Here is a 13,732-nt window from a genome sequence, read left to right as displayed (position 1 = left end):
TAAAAAGCCAGATAAAGTTTGGAGGAAGGTCAGCTACCACAGGGGGAGAGTTGCAGTTAGTGCCACAGTGAGAAAGAGAAGAAAATTAAAATGTCACCAGAGACCATCCCCCACCTCTGTCCCCCAACTGAGACCAAGTAGCAATACAGGATTTAGGCCCATGGGGATTAATGCAAAAGAGGCAAGTGTAAATAGCAAGTATGTGTGTCATAGGAAGTCTAGGAGACATTCCAAGAACTTTCTGCTTTTTTCAGAAGTCCTTCTGAAGACCCTCAGCCCACTTCTGTAGGCTGGCCCTTGGGAGCTCAGTCTGGCAGTATTTGTACTCTGAGATTTCTAGGTGAAAATGTTGTGTTTTCAAGTACATTTAACATCACTGTAGTGAATATTGGTCACATTACCAGAGAATCCTCCCTTTTATCCTGGAACAAAGTCATTTGTCCCTTCTGTCTCCTGGGTAAACAGGCTCTTGAAAAGGTGTGCTGTGGGTTTGCATCCTCTTGATTTACAAAGGTATTTCAGTTTGTCACTCCCTGGAAGAGTGTGCTGTATTGTCTGAGATCAACACCCCGCTTACCCTCAGAAGTTGTTCCTCACCAAGACCTCTTTATTTTAGGAGTTAACAGATTTGGGTTGTAAAAATAGATTAGAACTGTTAGACTCAATTAGCCCAGACATTTTATCAGCCCATTCAGGAGAAATAGGAGTCATCCTCAAATCCAATGTGAGAAAATCCACGTTTAAGAAAGAAAAATTAACTACCAGTTCTTAGCTAAAAGAAGCTCCCCTATAAAAACATACTTCGTTGTGGGATTCGGTTCAGGGTAAGCTAACTATTTACATATAACTCAATTTACATAAAAGAACATCTGTTTTTGTATGTTTCACAAACATAGCCCCTGCATAATAGTGTGTACACGTTGCCCACACATCCCATGTGTGATATAATGGTCCAGCTTCGTGTTTGGTCTTCAACAACTGAGAAGATTGCCATCTATGATGCCAGACTCAAACATGTTATGAGTATACACCAAGCCACCATTAACAAAGGACTTTGGATTTATTGAGCACGATTTGCCCTGAATCTCTTTACATTTTCACTTGTTCCATTTTGGGGAATAATTAGTTGCACATCTTCAACTTGTGTTGAGGTAGTATTCCTCTCTCTTTGCTTAACTTGGGTGTTACAAACTCAAATGTCTAGCATAGAAGGTCAGTCAGGCAGTCTGGTGTAAGCATTGAAAGCATGAAAATGGGTGTCCCACCTGCAGAGAGCAGCCACTCTCCATTTCAGTCCCTTCTGCCTCGTGGAATGTGGGAATGTGAGACTGGCATGGCCAAAGGCTTTGAGTTTTCTCTGGGAGCCTCAAACTTGAATTTTTAAGCATTTTCAGTTCAATCAAAAACTTAAGACTCTGTGCAGAACAAATAGTTCACAGTCTGAAGGTGTCCCATTCTATTTCCAGACACTATAGGTATCCAGCTTATCTCTGTCTTAAATACACTTCTTGTGCATTTCAGGTGTACTTCTGCATGTCTGGGATGTGACGTATGAACCCACAGTCCTGCCTCTGAATTGTGACAGCTTTTAATATTATCATTCTTTCAGATTCCACCCTCACACACTGAAGACTGTTTCAGATTGCTCTGTAATCGTATAGAAATGGCCCCAGGTGCTACATGATTCAATTTGCCTTGACGCGAGGCCCAGGCAAGAATACTTGCAGAAACCCGAAATCAGTCTTTTCATCTGCTGTCATTACCAGTTATTGGCCTTGAGGGTGAGCAGCCATTTCATGGTCACAGGCCAAACGCTGTCCCTTCTCTCTGCAGCCCTCACTTCACCAGGCTGATAGCGTCCGGGGGACCCGCCACCACGGGCTGGTGGAGAGGCCAGCCAGGACCCGCTTTCACCCTCTCCACCGAAGGTCTGGGGACAAGCCGGCACGACAAATATCCTTTCTGGCTCATTGTCTAAGGGCAGCACGAGTTTTAAAATGTTGGAAAGGTTTTTCAGGACTTCTCTTCCCTACAGTTCGCCTTTGGCCTCAAAGCCTTCATTTTATCTGATGAATGGAGGCAATAAAAATAAACGAGTTGGAAACTAGAAACATCTCTGCAGCTAAAAATTGGAAAGATCATCTCGGGTATTTACTTGATGAAAACATTGATAGTGCTGAGTAAAGGAACTGAACACAAACAACCCATAATTCAGCCCCATTGCAAGGCCTCCTCAGCATTTTCTCCAGAAAGCAGCCAAGTTGGAGCTAAGCCTGACTTTGAACCAAGGTAGAGAGAGTTAGTCTATCGAGCTAAAACAGACATCCAGATATGTGACTTCATTTTCATTTCTGTTGACCTGGTGACCTGCCGTTAGAACTTACAGAAGAAAAAAAAAAAAAAAAAAAGAACTTACAGAAGAAATTTCATAGGATCTTCTATTTATGGAGTTCCAAACTCAGTAAGTGACCCCTAAGATAGAGAAAGCTGGTAGTTAGGAGGATTCTTATGCAGTGCATACGCCAAATCCTATGCTGTTAAGTAAGTAGAAGTAACGAGAAGGGGATTTTGAATTCCCCTGATAATTTCATTTGTCAGGGGCTGGGGCCCCAAGGGGGTGTGGGGGGCGGCCACTGCTGGGCCACCCGTTCTGTGCTCACACAGAACTGAGCTGGGTTTTGTGGGAGAGGACGGAGAAGCAGCGTGCCAGGAGGGCCGGCGGAGGAAGGCACAGGAAGGCGGGGTGAGTGTTACTGCAGAGCTGAATTCCTGGCAGTGATGGTAGAGCTGGCTCGCGAGAACCAGGAAGTGGGGGGAGGGCACGCGTGTTTGCTGAGCACCTACCCATGCCAGGCGCTGTGCTGGGCAATTGATGTGTCATGTAAGTCCTCAAAACTCACTGAGTAGTTCATTTTTGTTAACCCCTGTTTTCCAAGGAGGAAACTGAGCATCAGAGTCATTTGTCCAAGATTCCAGTGCTGAGGTTGGAAGGGCACAGATTGAGCCCGGGGCAAGCCCAGCCCCTGGCGTGGGCCTCTGGCCTCCCTGCTCTGCTGAGTGGGTCAGCCCCAGGACCCGGGTCAAGAAAGGCCCTGGGGGAGGGGTTGTAGGACACACAGAGGGAACACGGCTTCTGCCCCAGGTTTCTTTTCTTTTTTTTTTTTTTTTTTTTAATTTTTATTTATTTATGATAGTCACAGAGAGAGAGAGAGAGAGAGGCGCAGAGACACAGGCAGAGCGAGAAGCAGGCTCCATGCACCGGGAGCCCGATGTGGGATTCGATCCCAGGTCTCCAGGATTGTGCCCTGGGCCAAAGGCAGGCGCCAAACCGCTGCGCCACCCAGGGATCCCACTGCCCCAGGTTTCTTGTAGCTTTCCGTCTGGAGGCAGGGAAGGTTCATTCCGCCCCTCCCTTCCACCCCCAGGAGCCCACCCACATTTGGCCCATGAGAGACCCTGACTTCTAGTCTTGTGTATTATGTGACCACTGTCAGGGAGGGTGGAGATGATAACTGAATCTGCAGGTTTTCTCCTGGAGATGTGTACTAGCCTACATAGATCGCACGACGGAGAGAATTTAGCCGGTCCTTCCCCTTAGGCTCATACGCGAGGGGGAGTAAGTTCGTCAAACTATTGTCTAGATTGCTGGGAATTTTCAAGCAAAAGACTTTGAGTATTTCTTGGCTTGATTTAACAATGTGTCTTTTCCCAATTTCTCAATTCTGTTTTTCTCCTGTAGGTATTCTAAGTATTATAATACGTATACGACCCATTTATAGCCATGTTTATAAGTTTATATCTGTAGCTATCTCAGATCCTTTTTGCAGCAAGTGGTCTAAGTATGTACACATACTCCCAGCTTTTTTTAACCAAAGGAATAACTTAGAAGAGGAGGGAAGAGGATCGAAGGGAAGACACAGAGGACAATGTTCATTCACTTAAAAACAATGTTAAGTATTTACTAGTGTTAGGCCCTGCGTAGACATTGTAGGTGTAAGGGCAAGTGTAATACGCCCCGTGCCCGCAAGCTACTCACCGTGGTCACAGTACAGTGTGGGGAGCTGTAGCTGAGACCCTTCCAGCTGTGTGAACTTGTAAGAGGGGCAGCCAGGGCCGGTATTGGGGCACCAGGAAGGCATTCTGGAGGTACATCTGAGTCCTGAAGGATCAGCAACAAGTAAGGAGATAATGTATTAGTGTATTCAGCAGGTATCTACAGAGTCCCTTCTCTGTACAAGTACTGTTCTTTTCTGTGGTTTGTTTTTTTGTTTGTTTTTTTAAGATTTTATTTATTTATTTGAGAGAGAGAGCATGAGCAGCGGGGAGCGGCAGGCAGAGTGAGAGGGAGAAGCAGGCTTCCCGTGGAGCAGGGAGCCTGATGGCAGGACTCAATCCCAGGACCCTGGGATCATGCCCTGAGCAGAAGGCAGATGCTTCACCCACCGAGCCTCCCAGGCGCCCCGTACAAGTACTATTCTAAGCACAGCAGTCTCTGTGGTGAATAAGACATGTCCCTGCCTTCATGGTTTACAGAGGGGACAGACAGCAAACAGGTAAAAAAATGATTAAGGAAAATGAGTACACGTGGTGGTCAGTGATACCGGGAGAGGAAGACAGCTGGAGAGGGAATGTTCCATGCAGAAGGAATATCTTGTGCAAAGTCGCAGAAGGAGAGATGACACTGTGTGTTTAGGGGACTCTGCCTCCTTCCAGGTGATTTATCCTAGTGTATAACTTGACCCTGTGTGCGGGTTACCTTGTGAGGGCCACAGCAAAAAGCAGGTCACTTCCAAAGGGGAGGGGAGGCAAAAACCAAATTAATACACAGGTAAATTCATCACACAGTACAGGTCTGAGACATCTGTGTGCTCTTCCTCAACACCTAACTGGGGCCTGGGGACTGGACATCTGCTAATTCAGAAAAGCCTCTTGAGGGGATCCCTGGGTGGCTCAGCTGTTTAGTGCCTGCCTTCGGCCCAGAGCATGATCCTAGAGTCCCAGGATCGAGTCCCACATCAGGCTCCCTGCGTGAAGCTTGCTTCTCTCTCTGCCTGTGTCTCTGCCTCTCTCTCTCTCTGTGTGTCTCTCATGAATAAATAAATAAAATCTTTTTTTAAAAAAGAAAAGCCTCTTGAGCTTAGGCCTGTCTGTTGATGGACAGTGCATCTCTTCTGTAGATTCCAGGGACCATGAATTCCCTGTGAAATATAGGAGGAGAGGAATGATTTTATGTCGAAGATAATAATTGATTCAGGAGAACTTGAAGAAAGATCCCATCTTTCCTTTTCATGGCCACACATTTGATTTAGAAATAATTTCCTTAAAATGGTGGCCTTTCACGTGGGTGCCTCTTACCTCCTTAACGTCTGCTACCCACTACTTGTCATTTGAAAGTGTTAACACTGGCTTGAACTTCTGTTAGGACAAAAAGAAAAAATGTATTCAGAAGTCTCTTCCTACAGCTGTTTCTTGGCTGGGAAGTTATTCTAGAAGGAGCAGACTAGCTAGACAAGGGTTCAGTCCTGTGATGCAGTCTCACATAAGCTGAACATTGTTTGATGAGTATTCCGGCTTCCTCCCCGAGTGGGCAGCCACAACAGACAGAGCTCTGGCACGGGGAGATTCCTTCTGCGGTGGGCGGCCACCACAAGCAGAGAGTGGGACTCTGTCCAGCTGGGTTCTAGGCTGGGGCCACAGTCAGGATGCAGGAGGGGCATTGCCTGGTCCCTGCCTGGGGCCTGGGCTTGAGGACTCAGAATAGAGGCTCTTCTACCTTTCTGCCAGTGCTCATGCCTTCATCAGCCCTCCTCACTCCTTGGGGGCAGCAGACACAGCTCCCAGACCCCATCTTGCTGAACTTCTGCACAGTTGACCTACACTTGCAGCAGACGCAGTATTATCTTAAGACCTGCAGATTATATACATTGAAAAAGAAGGGGACACACTGAAGAATCATAACAAGTGCCTTCCTCTAAATGTGTTTTGAGAGAGAGAAAAATAAACATCTGGAGAATTCCTGATGTATATTCCCAACAAGGTTCAAGAACGTATTGTGTCTGGGAAACCAGTGCAAACAGTTTGCAGAGAGAGGCATAAAGACCTGCCAGAGTTAGGAATGGCTTTCCTCTTTGGAACAGGCTTTGCTTTGATTCTTTTCATATGATGAGATGACAATTTTAGGGCACTGGTTTGTAGAACACTGTTTCTCTGACGTGTGTGGCCTGTTAGGTTTGAGGAAACACTCCTCTGTGTCCACCGCCTGAGCTTCACAGTTCAACTCAGAGCTCCAAGAAGCCCTGCCATTAAGAAACGTCCTCTTTTTCCCCAGGACTAACAAAATTTATTTGAGCACAAAACCCCATTTTTACCTAACACCCAGCAGTGATTTCCATTGTAAAGGACAAGAAAATGGCAGAGATCTGGAGTTTTCAGGGGAAAGTACTCAGACTTCAAAATTGCACATGCCACCTAGTTGTCACTCACATGCCAAGGGAAACAGGTCCTCCCACACGCAAGAGCTCCTACACTTCCCTGAACATGTGACTTTAGGATGTGTTCTAGCAGGACGTAGTTGGAGGATGAGGGACAAGAGGAAATAGCGTGATGGTGAAGACATGGTTGAGAAATTAGGAAGGAACCAAATTGTGATGAGCTTTATGTATTAAATCTGACCCTGGAACTCATCTCAGTGGGTGGGTTTCTATTGAGCAGACTCGGAGTTCCCATGGCCCGCCAGCTGCACGGAAGGGCACAGGCCTGCCTCACCACCTCTGCCCCTGGTAGAACCCGGAGTTCCCCGGGCTATGAGAGAACATGGCCAGCTTCCAGGCTGCCTCTAGAAGGGCCTCCCCTGAGCCCGGCCTCAGGTACACTTAGCACATGGGAAGAGGAAGCCAAAAGAAGAAGCCTGGCTGTGCTCTCCCAGCCACGAGGCAGGCAGGACAGAAGAGAGACGCTGTGGCTCAGTGACCCCACCCATGGGTACGTGGGCCAACAGATGTCCTGTCTTATCGGCAGAAGAGCTACTCCCCTTCCTTTGGGGAAGAGTGAGTAAGAAGCTTCCCTCTGACACTGCCTGTATGTCGGTGGGCTGAGAGGCAGGCACACGAGGAGGAGCTTCCTCTCCAGAACCCTGGGCACCTGGGGAGCACTGTGGTCCGTGAAATATGGTGGCACACAGACTAGTAAAGGGGCAGAGGCGAGGGAGGAGGAAGAGTTGGTTTTCAGGTAGAGTTTCAGGTACTTTAGAGGTAAAGCTGAATAGGTGGCAGGAGGAGACTCGGACCTGGGGTTCATGTGCTGTTGGCAGTGGGGGGCATGGGCTTGTGAGTGACTGCACAGCCAGAGACTGGTGTGGGGTTGCCCCAGGTGAGCTCAGGTGGGCCCAGCCCTGTGTCCTCAAGCACCCCCCCCTTACCCTCCATGTCTCCAGCCTCCTGTGCTGCTGCCACCCTTTGCCCCCGGTGTGGCACCCAGCGACTCTGGGGTCCTCCCCGGCCTGTCCCTATACCAGCAGTGTGGGCCACGAGGCTACAGAACTCAGGGAACGGCAGGATGGGAGGCAGAGAAGCTGGAGGGGAGTGCACTGGGGGCACTGGGTGGGGGCAGATGCAGAGGTTGCAGGTTTGGACGTTTTTAACCTAGGCTGACGGACTAACAGGGCCGTGGACACCCAGCTTGTCTGGCTCCTTAAAAACCCTGGTGCCAGCTGCTTTTCTGTTCGCTTGCTGGCAGCTTGTGGACATTCCAAAAATGTTGAATTCGTGGTAAATTCAAGTTTACAAATAAGGCTGTTTTTCCCACCTTTACGTTGTTGGACCTGTCAGTGTTGTGGAGTTGTCCAAGCCACCCAAATGATGCTTTCCAAAATCTTCCGAAGAAATAACCTTTTCTCGGTTTCCCTCAAGTTGACTTCAACTGTAAGCCACTAACATTAGTGGTCCTCTTGATGCCAACAGTCCTTGGGTTTTTAAATATTCAGTAAATGAAGTGTGACAGAATTAAGAATGCTCACAGGGCACATCTTTTCACTCTTAATGCCTCAGCCTATTCTTCCTAAAAATCCCAGCTGGGCATGGCAGGTTGCCTGGGCCCCAGTGCCTCGGGAGGCCAAGGGGGCCACGGCTTGAGCTCAGGAGTTCTGGGCTGTGGTGCACCATGCCGGCCGGGTGTTCAGGCTGAGTTCGGCACCAGTACAGTGGCTGGCAGGAGTGGGGGGCCCACCTGACTGCCTAAGGAGGGGTGAGCCTGCCCAGGGTGGAACAGAGCAGGTGCACAGGGGGATTGATTGCTCCTGTCAGGGCCACTGCGCCTCAGCCTGGGCAACATAGTGAGACCCCTGTAAAAAATAAATTTTAGGAAATCACTACATGTTCATGTTGTTAATATACATCAGAAAGACTAAAATGCTAAGTGGAACCTCAACGTTGAAATGATTGGTGTTTGATCATGATGTTGCTATTCTGTCCCTGTGCACTGAGTTGTGTTAGTGTACTAGCTAAGGGGACTTAAGAGAGCAATGTACTGAGAGAAGCAGTAACCTCTTGCTTCATGAAATTATACTTTTTTGGACAGAGATTCACCGAACTCTGCAGGAATAGAAAAATAGATAACCAGAGGTGGTGAGAGTCAGTGCCTCCTTACTCACGGCTCTATTGGCCAAGATGCTGGAGTGCTTCATCTCTTGGGGAAGCTTCTTATTTCGTGATCACCTTTGCCTCTCCTGTCCCCTCCTGTGGCATATTCTGGTTTGGACTTCATCTACATGAAGCCCAATAGTTAACGTTGAAGAAATGTTTATCTTTTTGAAAATAATCTCTTCTACTGTATTGACTTCGATTCAGATGAAGGAATAAGCTAACTGGATAAGACAAAACCAATACACAGGAAGTGAAACTTGGGATCATAACACTTCTCCTGGCAAAGGAGTCCTTTCACACCAAATCACTGAGAACCTGTTCATGCACATTGTACTCATCCCAGATTCTGGCTCACCTGAGACACCCAGTCCAGACCTGCATGATAAGGCCCCTCCATTCCCTCCTGAGTCCAAGCAGGTGAGGGCTTCTACATAGAACCATTAAGGATTTTTTAGCAGGAGAATATTATGATTTTTTTTTAATTTAAGATTTGTTTATGTATTTTTATAGAGAGAGAAAGAACAGGGGGAGGGCCAGAGGGAGAGAGAAACCCAAGCAGACTCCACACTGAGGGCAGAACCCAACGCAGGGCTCCATTTCACTACCCTGAGCCCATGACCTGAGCCAAAACCCAAGTTAGTCACTAAACTGACTGTGCCACCTAGGCGGCTCATGGTTAAAAATATTTTAAGACTGTTCTATTAAAAAAAAAAAAAAAAAGACTGTTCTATGGTTATAATTAACTAAATTAACCAAACAGCTCTACTGCTCTCAGCATGGATAGTGTAGCATCACATGTGTTTCACTGTGCATCTGGAATATGTTCCAAGGCATGCCAGACCCCGTGAAGAATACAGAATTTATAGAATGGAGCCCCTGACAACCCAGGGAGGTTAACATTTCTCCACTGATTTAATGTAGCTCTTTTGGTTATAAGTAATAGGAACCATCAGCTTGATAAAAGGAAACTCACTGGCTTATACTGGAAGCACAAGGTCTAGGTCCAGGGGTTCATACAGTAGCATCAAGAGTGTATCTGTGAGGTGCCACATCTGTGTTGACTTCCTGCGTGGACAGGCTTTCTCTTCTTGAAGAGCTTTTACATGACTCTCAGGCTCATCACCCTGACTGAGGGGACTCCCTTTTCTCCCCTTGAGACACTTCTTGGGCTGGTTTGTGCCATGAGCCCATCCCTGAGCCAATCACTGTTTCCAAAGGTATAAGATACAATAGAAATACTGAGCCTGGTATATCCCACAGGACAGAGGGGCCTATGCAGAACGATGGCCTTACCAGGTTTGGGGTGAAGGGTGGGGGCAATTCTTCAAAACAAAAGATATTACACAGGCAAAAAAAAAAAAAAAAAAAAAAGGCCCCACATGAATCACACAAAGATGGCACTGGTGGGAGGAATAGGTTTTCCAGAGGAAGTTTATCAGAGAAAGCATTGGTGTAGAAAGAGAATAACCAGAAACTTGGATGTTTAACTCTCCATAATTCTGGCTTATTCATTCTGCTTCACTTTTTCATTAATTTCATTTTTCCTTTACGAAATAATTTCACTTTGATGGTAGTACTTTCGGAGCCAGTTACTCCTCACAGCCCCTGGATGAGAGTTGGCCAAGGTAAGCAAGCTGTTTTCAAAGATATGGTGGGGTGGGCCATGTTGTTTGTCGATGGTTTCATTTTATTTTATCCACCCTGAATATTGTTTTAGAAATATCTGATATTTTCTCTCTCTTTTTTTTTCTCTCTCTTTTTTAAAGATTTTATTTATTTGAGAGAGAGAGAGAGAGAACACACGAGCAGTGGGGAGGGGCAGAGGGAGAGGGAGAAGCAGACTCCCTGCTGAGCCAGGAGACCCATGTGGGACTCAGTCCCAGGACCCCAGGATCATGACCTGAGCTGAAGGCAAATGCTTAACCAACTGAGCCACCCAGGTGCCCAGAATCTTGTTTTCTCTTAGAAAACTTAGGTCTTCCAGATAGAATCCTAAATACATATGGAAATCTAAGATGAAAAATCATTTAAAAAAAATCTAGATCTTCATCTTTAAAATCAAATGGAAGCACACTTGGACTACATATGCTGATAGGATACTCTGATTTGGGGCAACCCCGGTGGCGCAGCAGTTTAGCGCCGCCTGCAGCCCAGGGTGTGATCCTGGAGACCCTGGATCGAGTCCCACATCAGACTCCCTGCATGGGGCCTGCTTCTCCCTCTGCCTGTGTCTCTGCCTCTCTCTCTCTGTGTGTCTATGAATAAATAAATAAAATCTTAAAAAAAAAAAAAGGATACTCTGATTTGGTATTCGTATGTTTGAGACGTAAAATAACTGCCTTTGCTCAGGGTGCCTTAGTAAGCCGTTGGAAAGAATGAAAGATTTAATAAGCTTCTCAAACTGTAATTTACACAGTGGATTTGATTTAGGGTCTCTGAGTATTTTTGTATACAAGGTATATACAAAAAAAATCTGAGGTTTTTTTTTTTTTGAGTATAGAAGGTTATAGAACATAAAACTAACTGAAAAGACTGGTATATCCATTGCTTGTGTGGTATCATTCTCAGATCACCAAGTCAGATTAGGAGACATTAAAAATGTACATATCAAAAAAAGACATTCAAAGTGTTCTCTGTGTTGAGGTTGACTCTCCATCTGTTCTCTGGGCCAATCCTGATTGAGCACATACTGTGAATAATATAGTCAGGACCTGGGAAGTCCATATGAAGATGAATAACAGGGGGCTTCTGCCCCTAGGAGGTTTTCAACTACCCTCAAGCATCCCAGGATCCAAGGTCATGGAAGAAATGCAGTATTGTAATTTAATTCATAAAAATCTCCAAACTGATACTTTGAAAATGTGTATCCAAGAAAAATATGTCTGTAGCTTCCCAGTGACTGGGATTAGTTAGAGTAACGTTTTCATGAACCCGGCACCTGTGCCAGTTCTGTTTGTCTTCGTGGCTGTCTACATGGAAAGACAGTTTTTGCCTCCAGGACTCCGGGGGTGCCCCCTCACTCTCAGGGTGTGTCCTGAGTGCTAACTCTCCACACATCTGGACAAAGACCTCATATTCCCTCTAGAGGAACCAGTTATAGATTTGAACTATTTCAAAGGTGTTCGTCTGCCCTTTTTAAGACAAAACAAAACCAAGCCTCCTATGCCCAGCTAGCTAATCCTGTTCTCATGGATTTGTGGTAGTTTTTAAAGATCTTATTTATTTATTCATGAGAGACACAGAGAGAGAGGCAGAGGGAGAAGCGGGCTCCCCAGGGGGAGCCTGATGCAGGACTCTGGGGTCCTGGGATCACGACCTGAGCCAAAGGCAGATGCTTAACCACTGAGCCACCCAGGCACCCCTGTGGTGGTTTTTAAACATGGAAATCAGGACTCATAGGAATCAGAGAGATCACGGAGTCTGACCTCCTTTTAACAATGTTGAGCAAAATGAATGAGGCGTGGAGCATTTGAAGTGACTTTCCCAGCCTGTGCAGCCAGGTGAGTAGAAGAGCCAGTTCTCAAACTCAGGCCCGAGGCTCCCCTTTGCTCCTGTGAATTGAACGTCTTTACTTTTTATGTCATTCTGGTTTTTTTTTAAAGGCAGCAGCACCCTTGGAAAGAAGAAAAGCATCCTGGGTTCAGGCTGACATCTGCACTTAACAGGTACCTGGGTTGATTGCTAGTGGAAAGAAATGTAAAGAAGAAGACCATTCGATTTGATTGTCCTGATGTTCTTTTTATATCTTCCAATTGCTAGAGATTATTTGTGTCACCTGTGTTTATATTAAGTATTTTTTTTTAAAAAGCCTGACTCTCCCACCATTTATTGAATGTCCGCACAGACAGTACAGAATACATTGATGAGGTCCCAAGGGTAGTGACTATGGGGTTGGCTCTTACCTTGTGACTTTGAGTAAGTTATAGCTTATTGCTCAGTTTACTCACCTAGAAAAGGAAGATAATAATACTGCTGTTGAGGAATGATCATGAGGATCATATATGATCTATAATAAACAGGGAAGCATTTGCACTCACCCAGCCTTAACTAGTATCTTGATCACTCTGGGCCGGGCTCCAGTGTAAGTGTTCTACATAGGACATTTTTTTTCAATCCTGACAGCATCCTTCAAGAATGAATATTATTTTCTCTTTTAAGAGATTAAATGATATACTTTGTCCAAGGCAACGTAGCTAACATGTGATGGAACTGGGATTAAAAAAACCCAAACATTCATAGTGCAAAATACAAAACATACACAAGAGAGAAAAGCATTGCCAGAAGTCCCCGTGCCCACCCTTCCACTTTGGTCCTTATCCACACATTGCCATCTCCTTTCTTCCATACACCCCCCAGTCCCACCCCACCCCTGCTAGATAGAGTATTGCACCTGTAAATACCTCTAACGGAAAGGTTGACAAGAACTTCTTTTAAAGAAAACACAACCACAGTGCCATTATTACACTTAAAATTAACAGCGATTCCTTCATATTGTCCAATACCCAGGCTGTTTTCAGATTTTCCTCGTTGCCTCTCGGCATTTAATTGATGTTCTCTTATACCTCTTTGAATCTATAAAGGAGCTGAAATCCAAACCCAGGGGTCTCTGATCCCAGGCCCTGTGGTCTTCCTGCTGTCTCACACAGGTTGCAAACTGCCTGTGCCCTCATCAGAACACGACACCACCATGGTGCCCAGTCAGGCCACATGGCTTAATGGCCATGGGAGGCTGTTACCTGGAATAGACCACAGAGTAGCATTTTGGGCTCATTTGAAGTCTCTCACAAATTCTTTTTATGGCAGATAGTTTGAGCCTTGGATGAGAAAAATAAGTAATCATCTCTTAGAGTTAAGGTTATGTAGAATGTGGAGCCATCTGGAAGAATTTCAGAAATTTGTTGTAGATCAGTGGTTCCCAAACTTTTTGTCTTAGGACTCCTTTACAGCCTTAAAAAACACTGAGGCCCTCAAAGAGGGTTTGCATATATGGCTGTCCCTAATGGTGTTTATCTATTGCTATTAGAAATTAAATTAAGAGATTTATAAAAGATTCTTGCTAATTTAGAAATTTTAAAAATTGTGATTATAAACTC

The 13,732-nt window shown here is 45.8% G+C and overlaps 1 protein-coding gene across 8 annotated transcripts in view; it reads left to right on the top strand.

Annotated features, from left to right (window-relative positions):
* The window catches only part of CRTC3 (CREB regulated transcription coactivator 3), a 119,976-nt gene that overhangs the window by 56,177 nt on the left and 50,067 nt on the right, over window positions 1-13,732 (top strand). For all 8 annotated transcript variants that reach the window (XR_013365215.1, XR_013365212.1, XR_013365211.1 and 5 more), the window contains 3 exons: window positions 1,834-1,953; window positions 10,203-10,264; window positions 12,242-12,304. Coding sequence is in view for 2 of the 8 variants with exons in the window: in XM_077873036.1 (XP_077729162.1) it covers window positions 1,834-1,953; window positions 10,203-10,264; window positions 12,242-12,304 (245 nt within the window). In the remaining 6 variants the exon portion in view is untranslated. The remainder of the gene's footprint in view (window positions 1-1,833; window positions 1,954-10,202; window positions 10,265-12,241; window positions 12,305-13,732) is intronic.

Source organism: Canis aureus, chromosome 2 (assembly GCF_053574225.1).
Source record: "Canis aureus isolate CA01 chromosome 2, VMU_Caureus_v.1.0, whole genome shotgun sequence".
Classification (NCBI taxonomy): Eukaryota; Metazoa; Chordata; class Mammalia; order Carnivora; family Canidae; genus Canis; species Canis aureus.
This window is presented reverse-complemented; position numbering and strand designations above follow the sequence as displayed.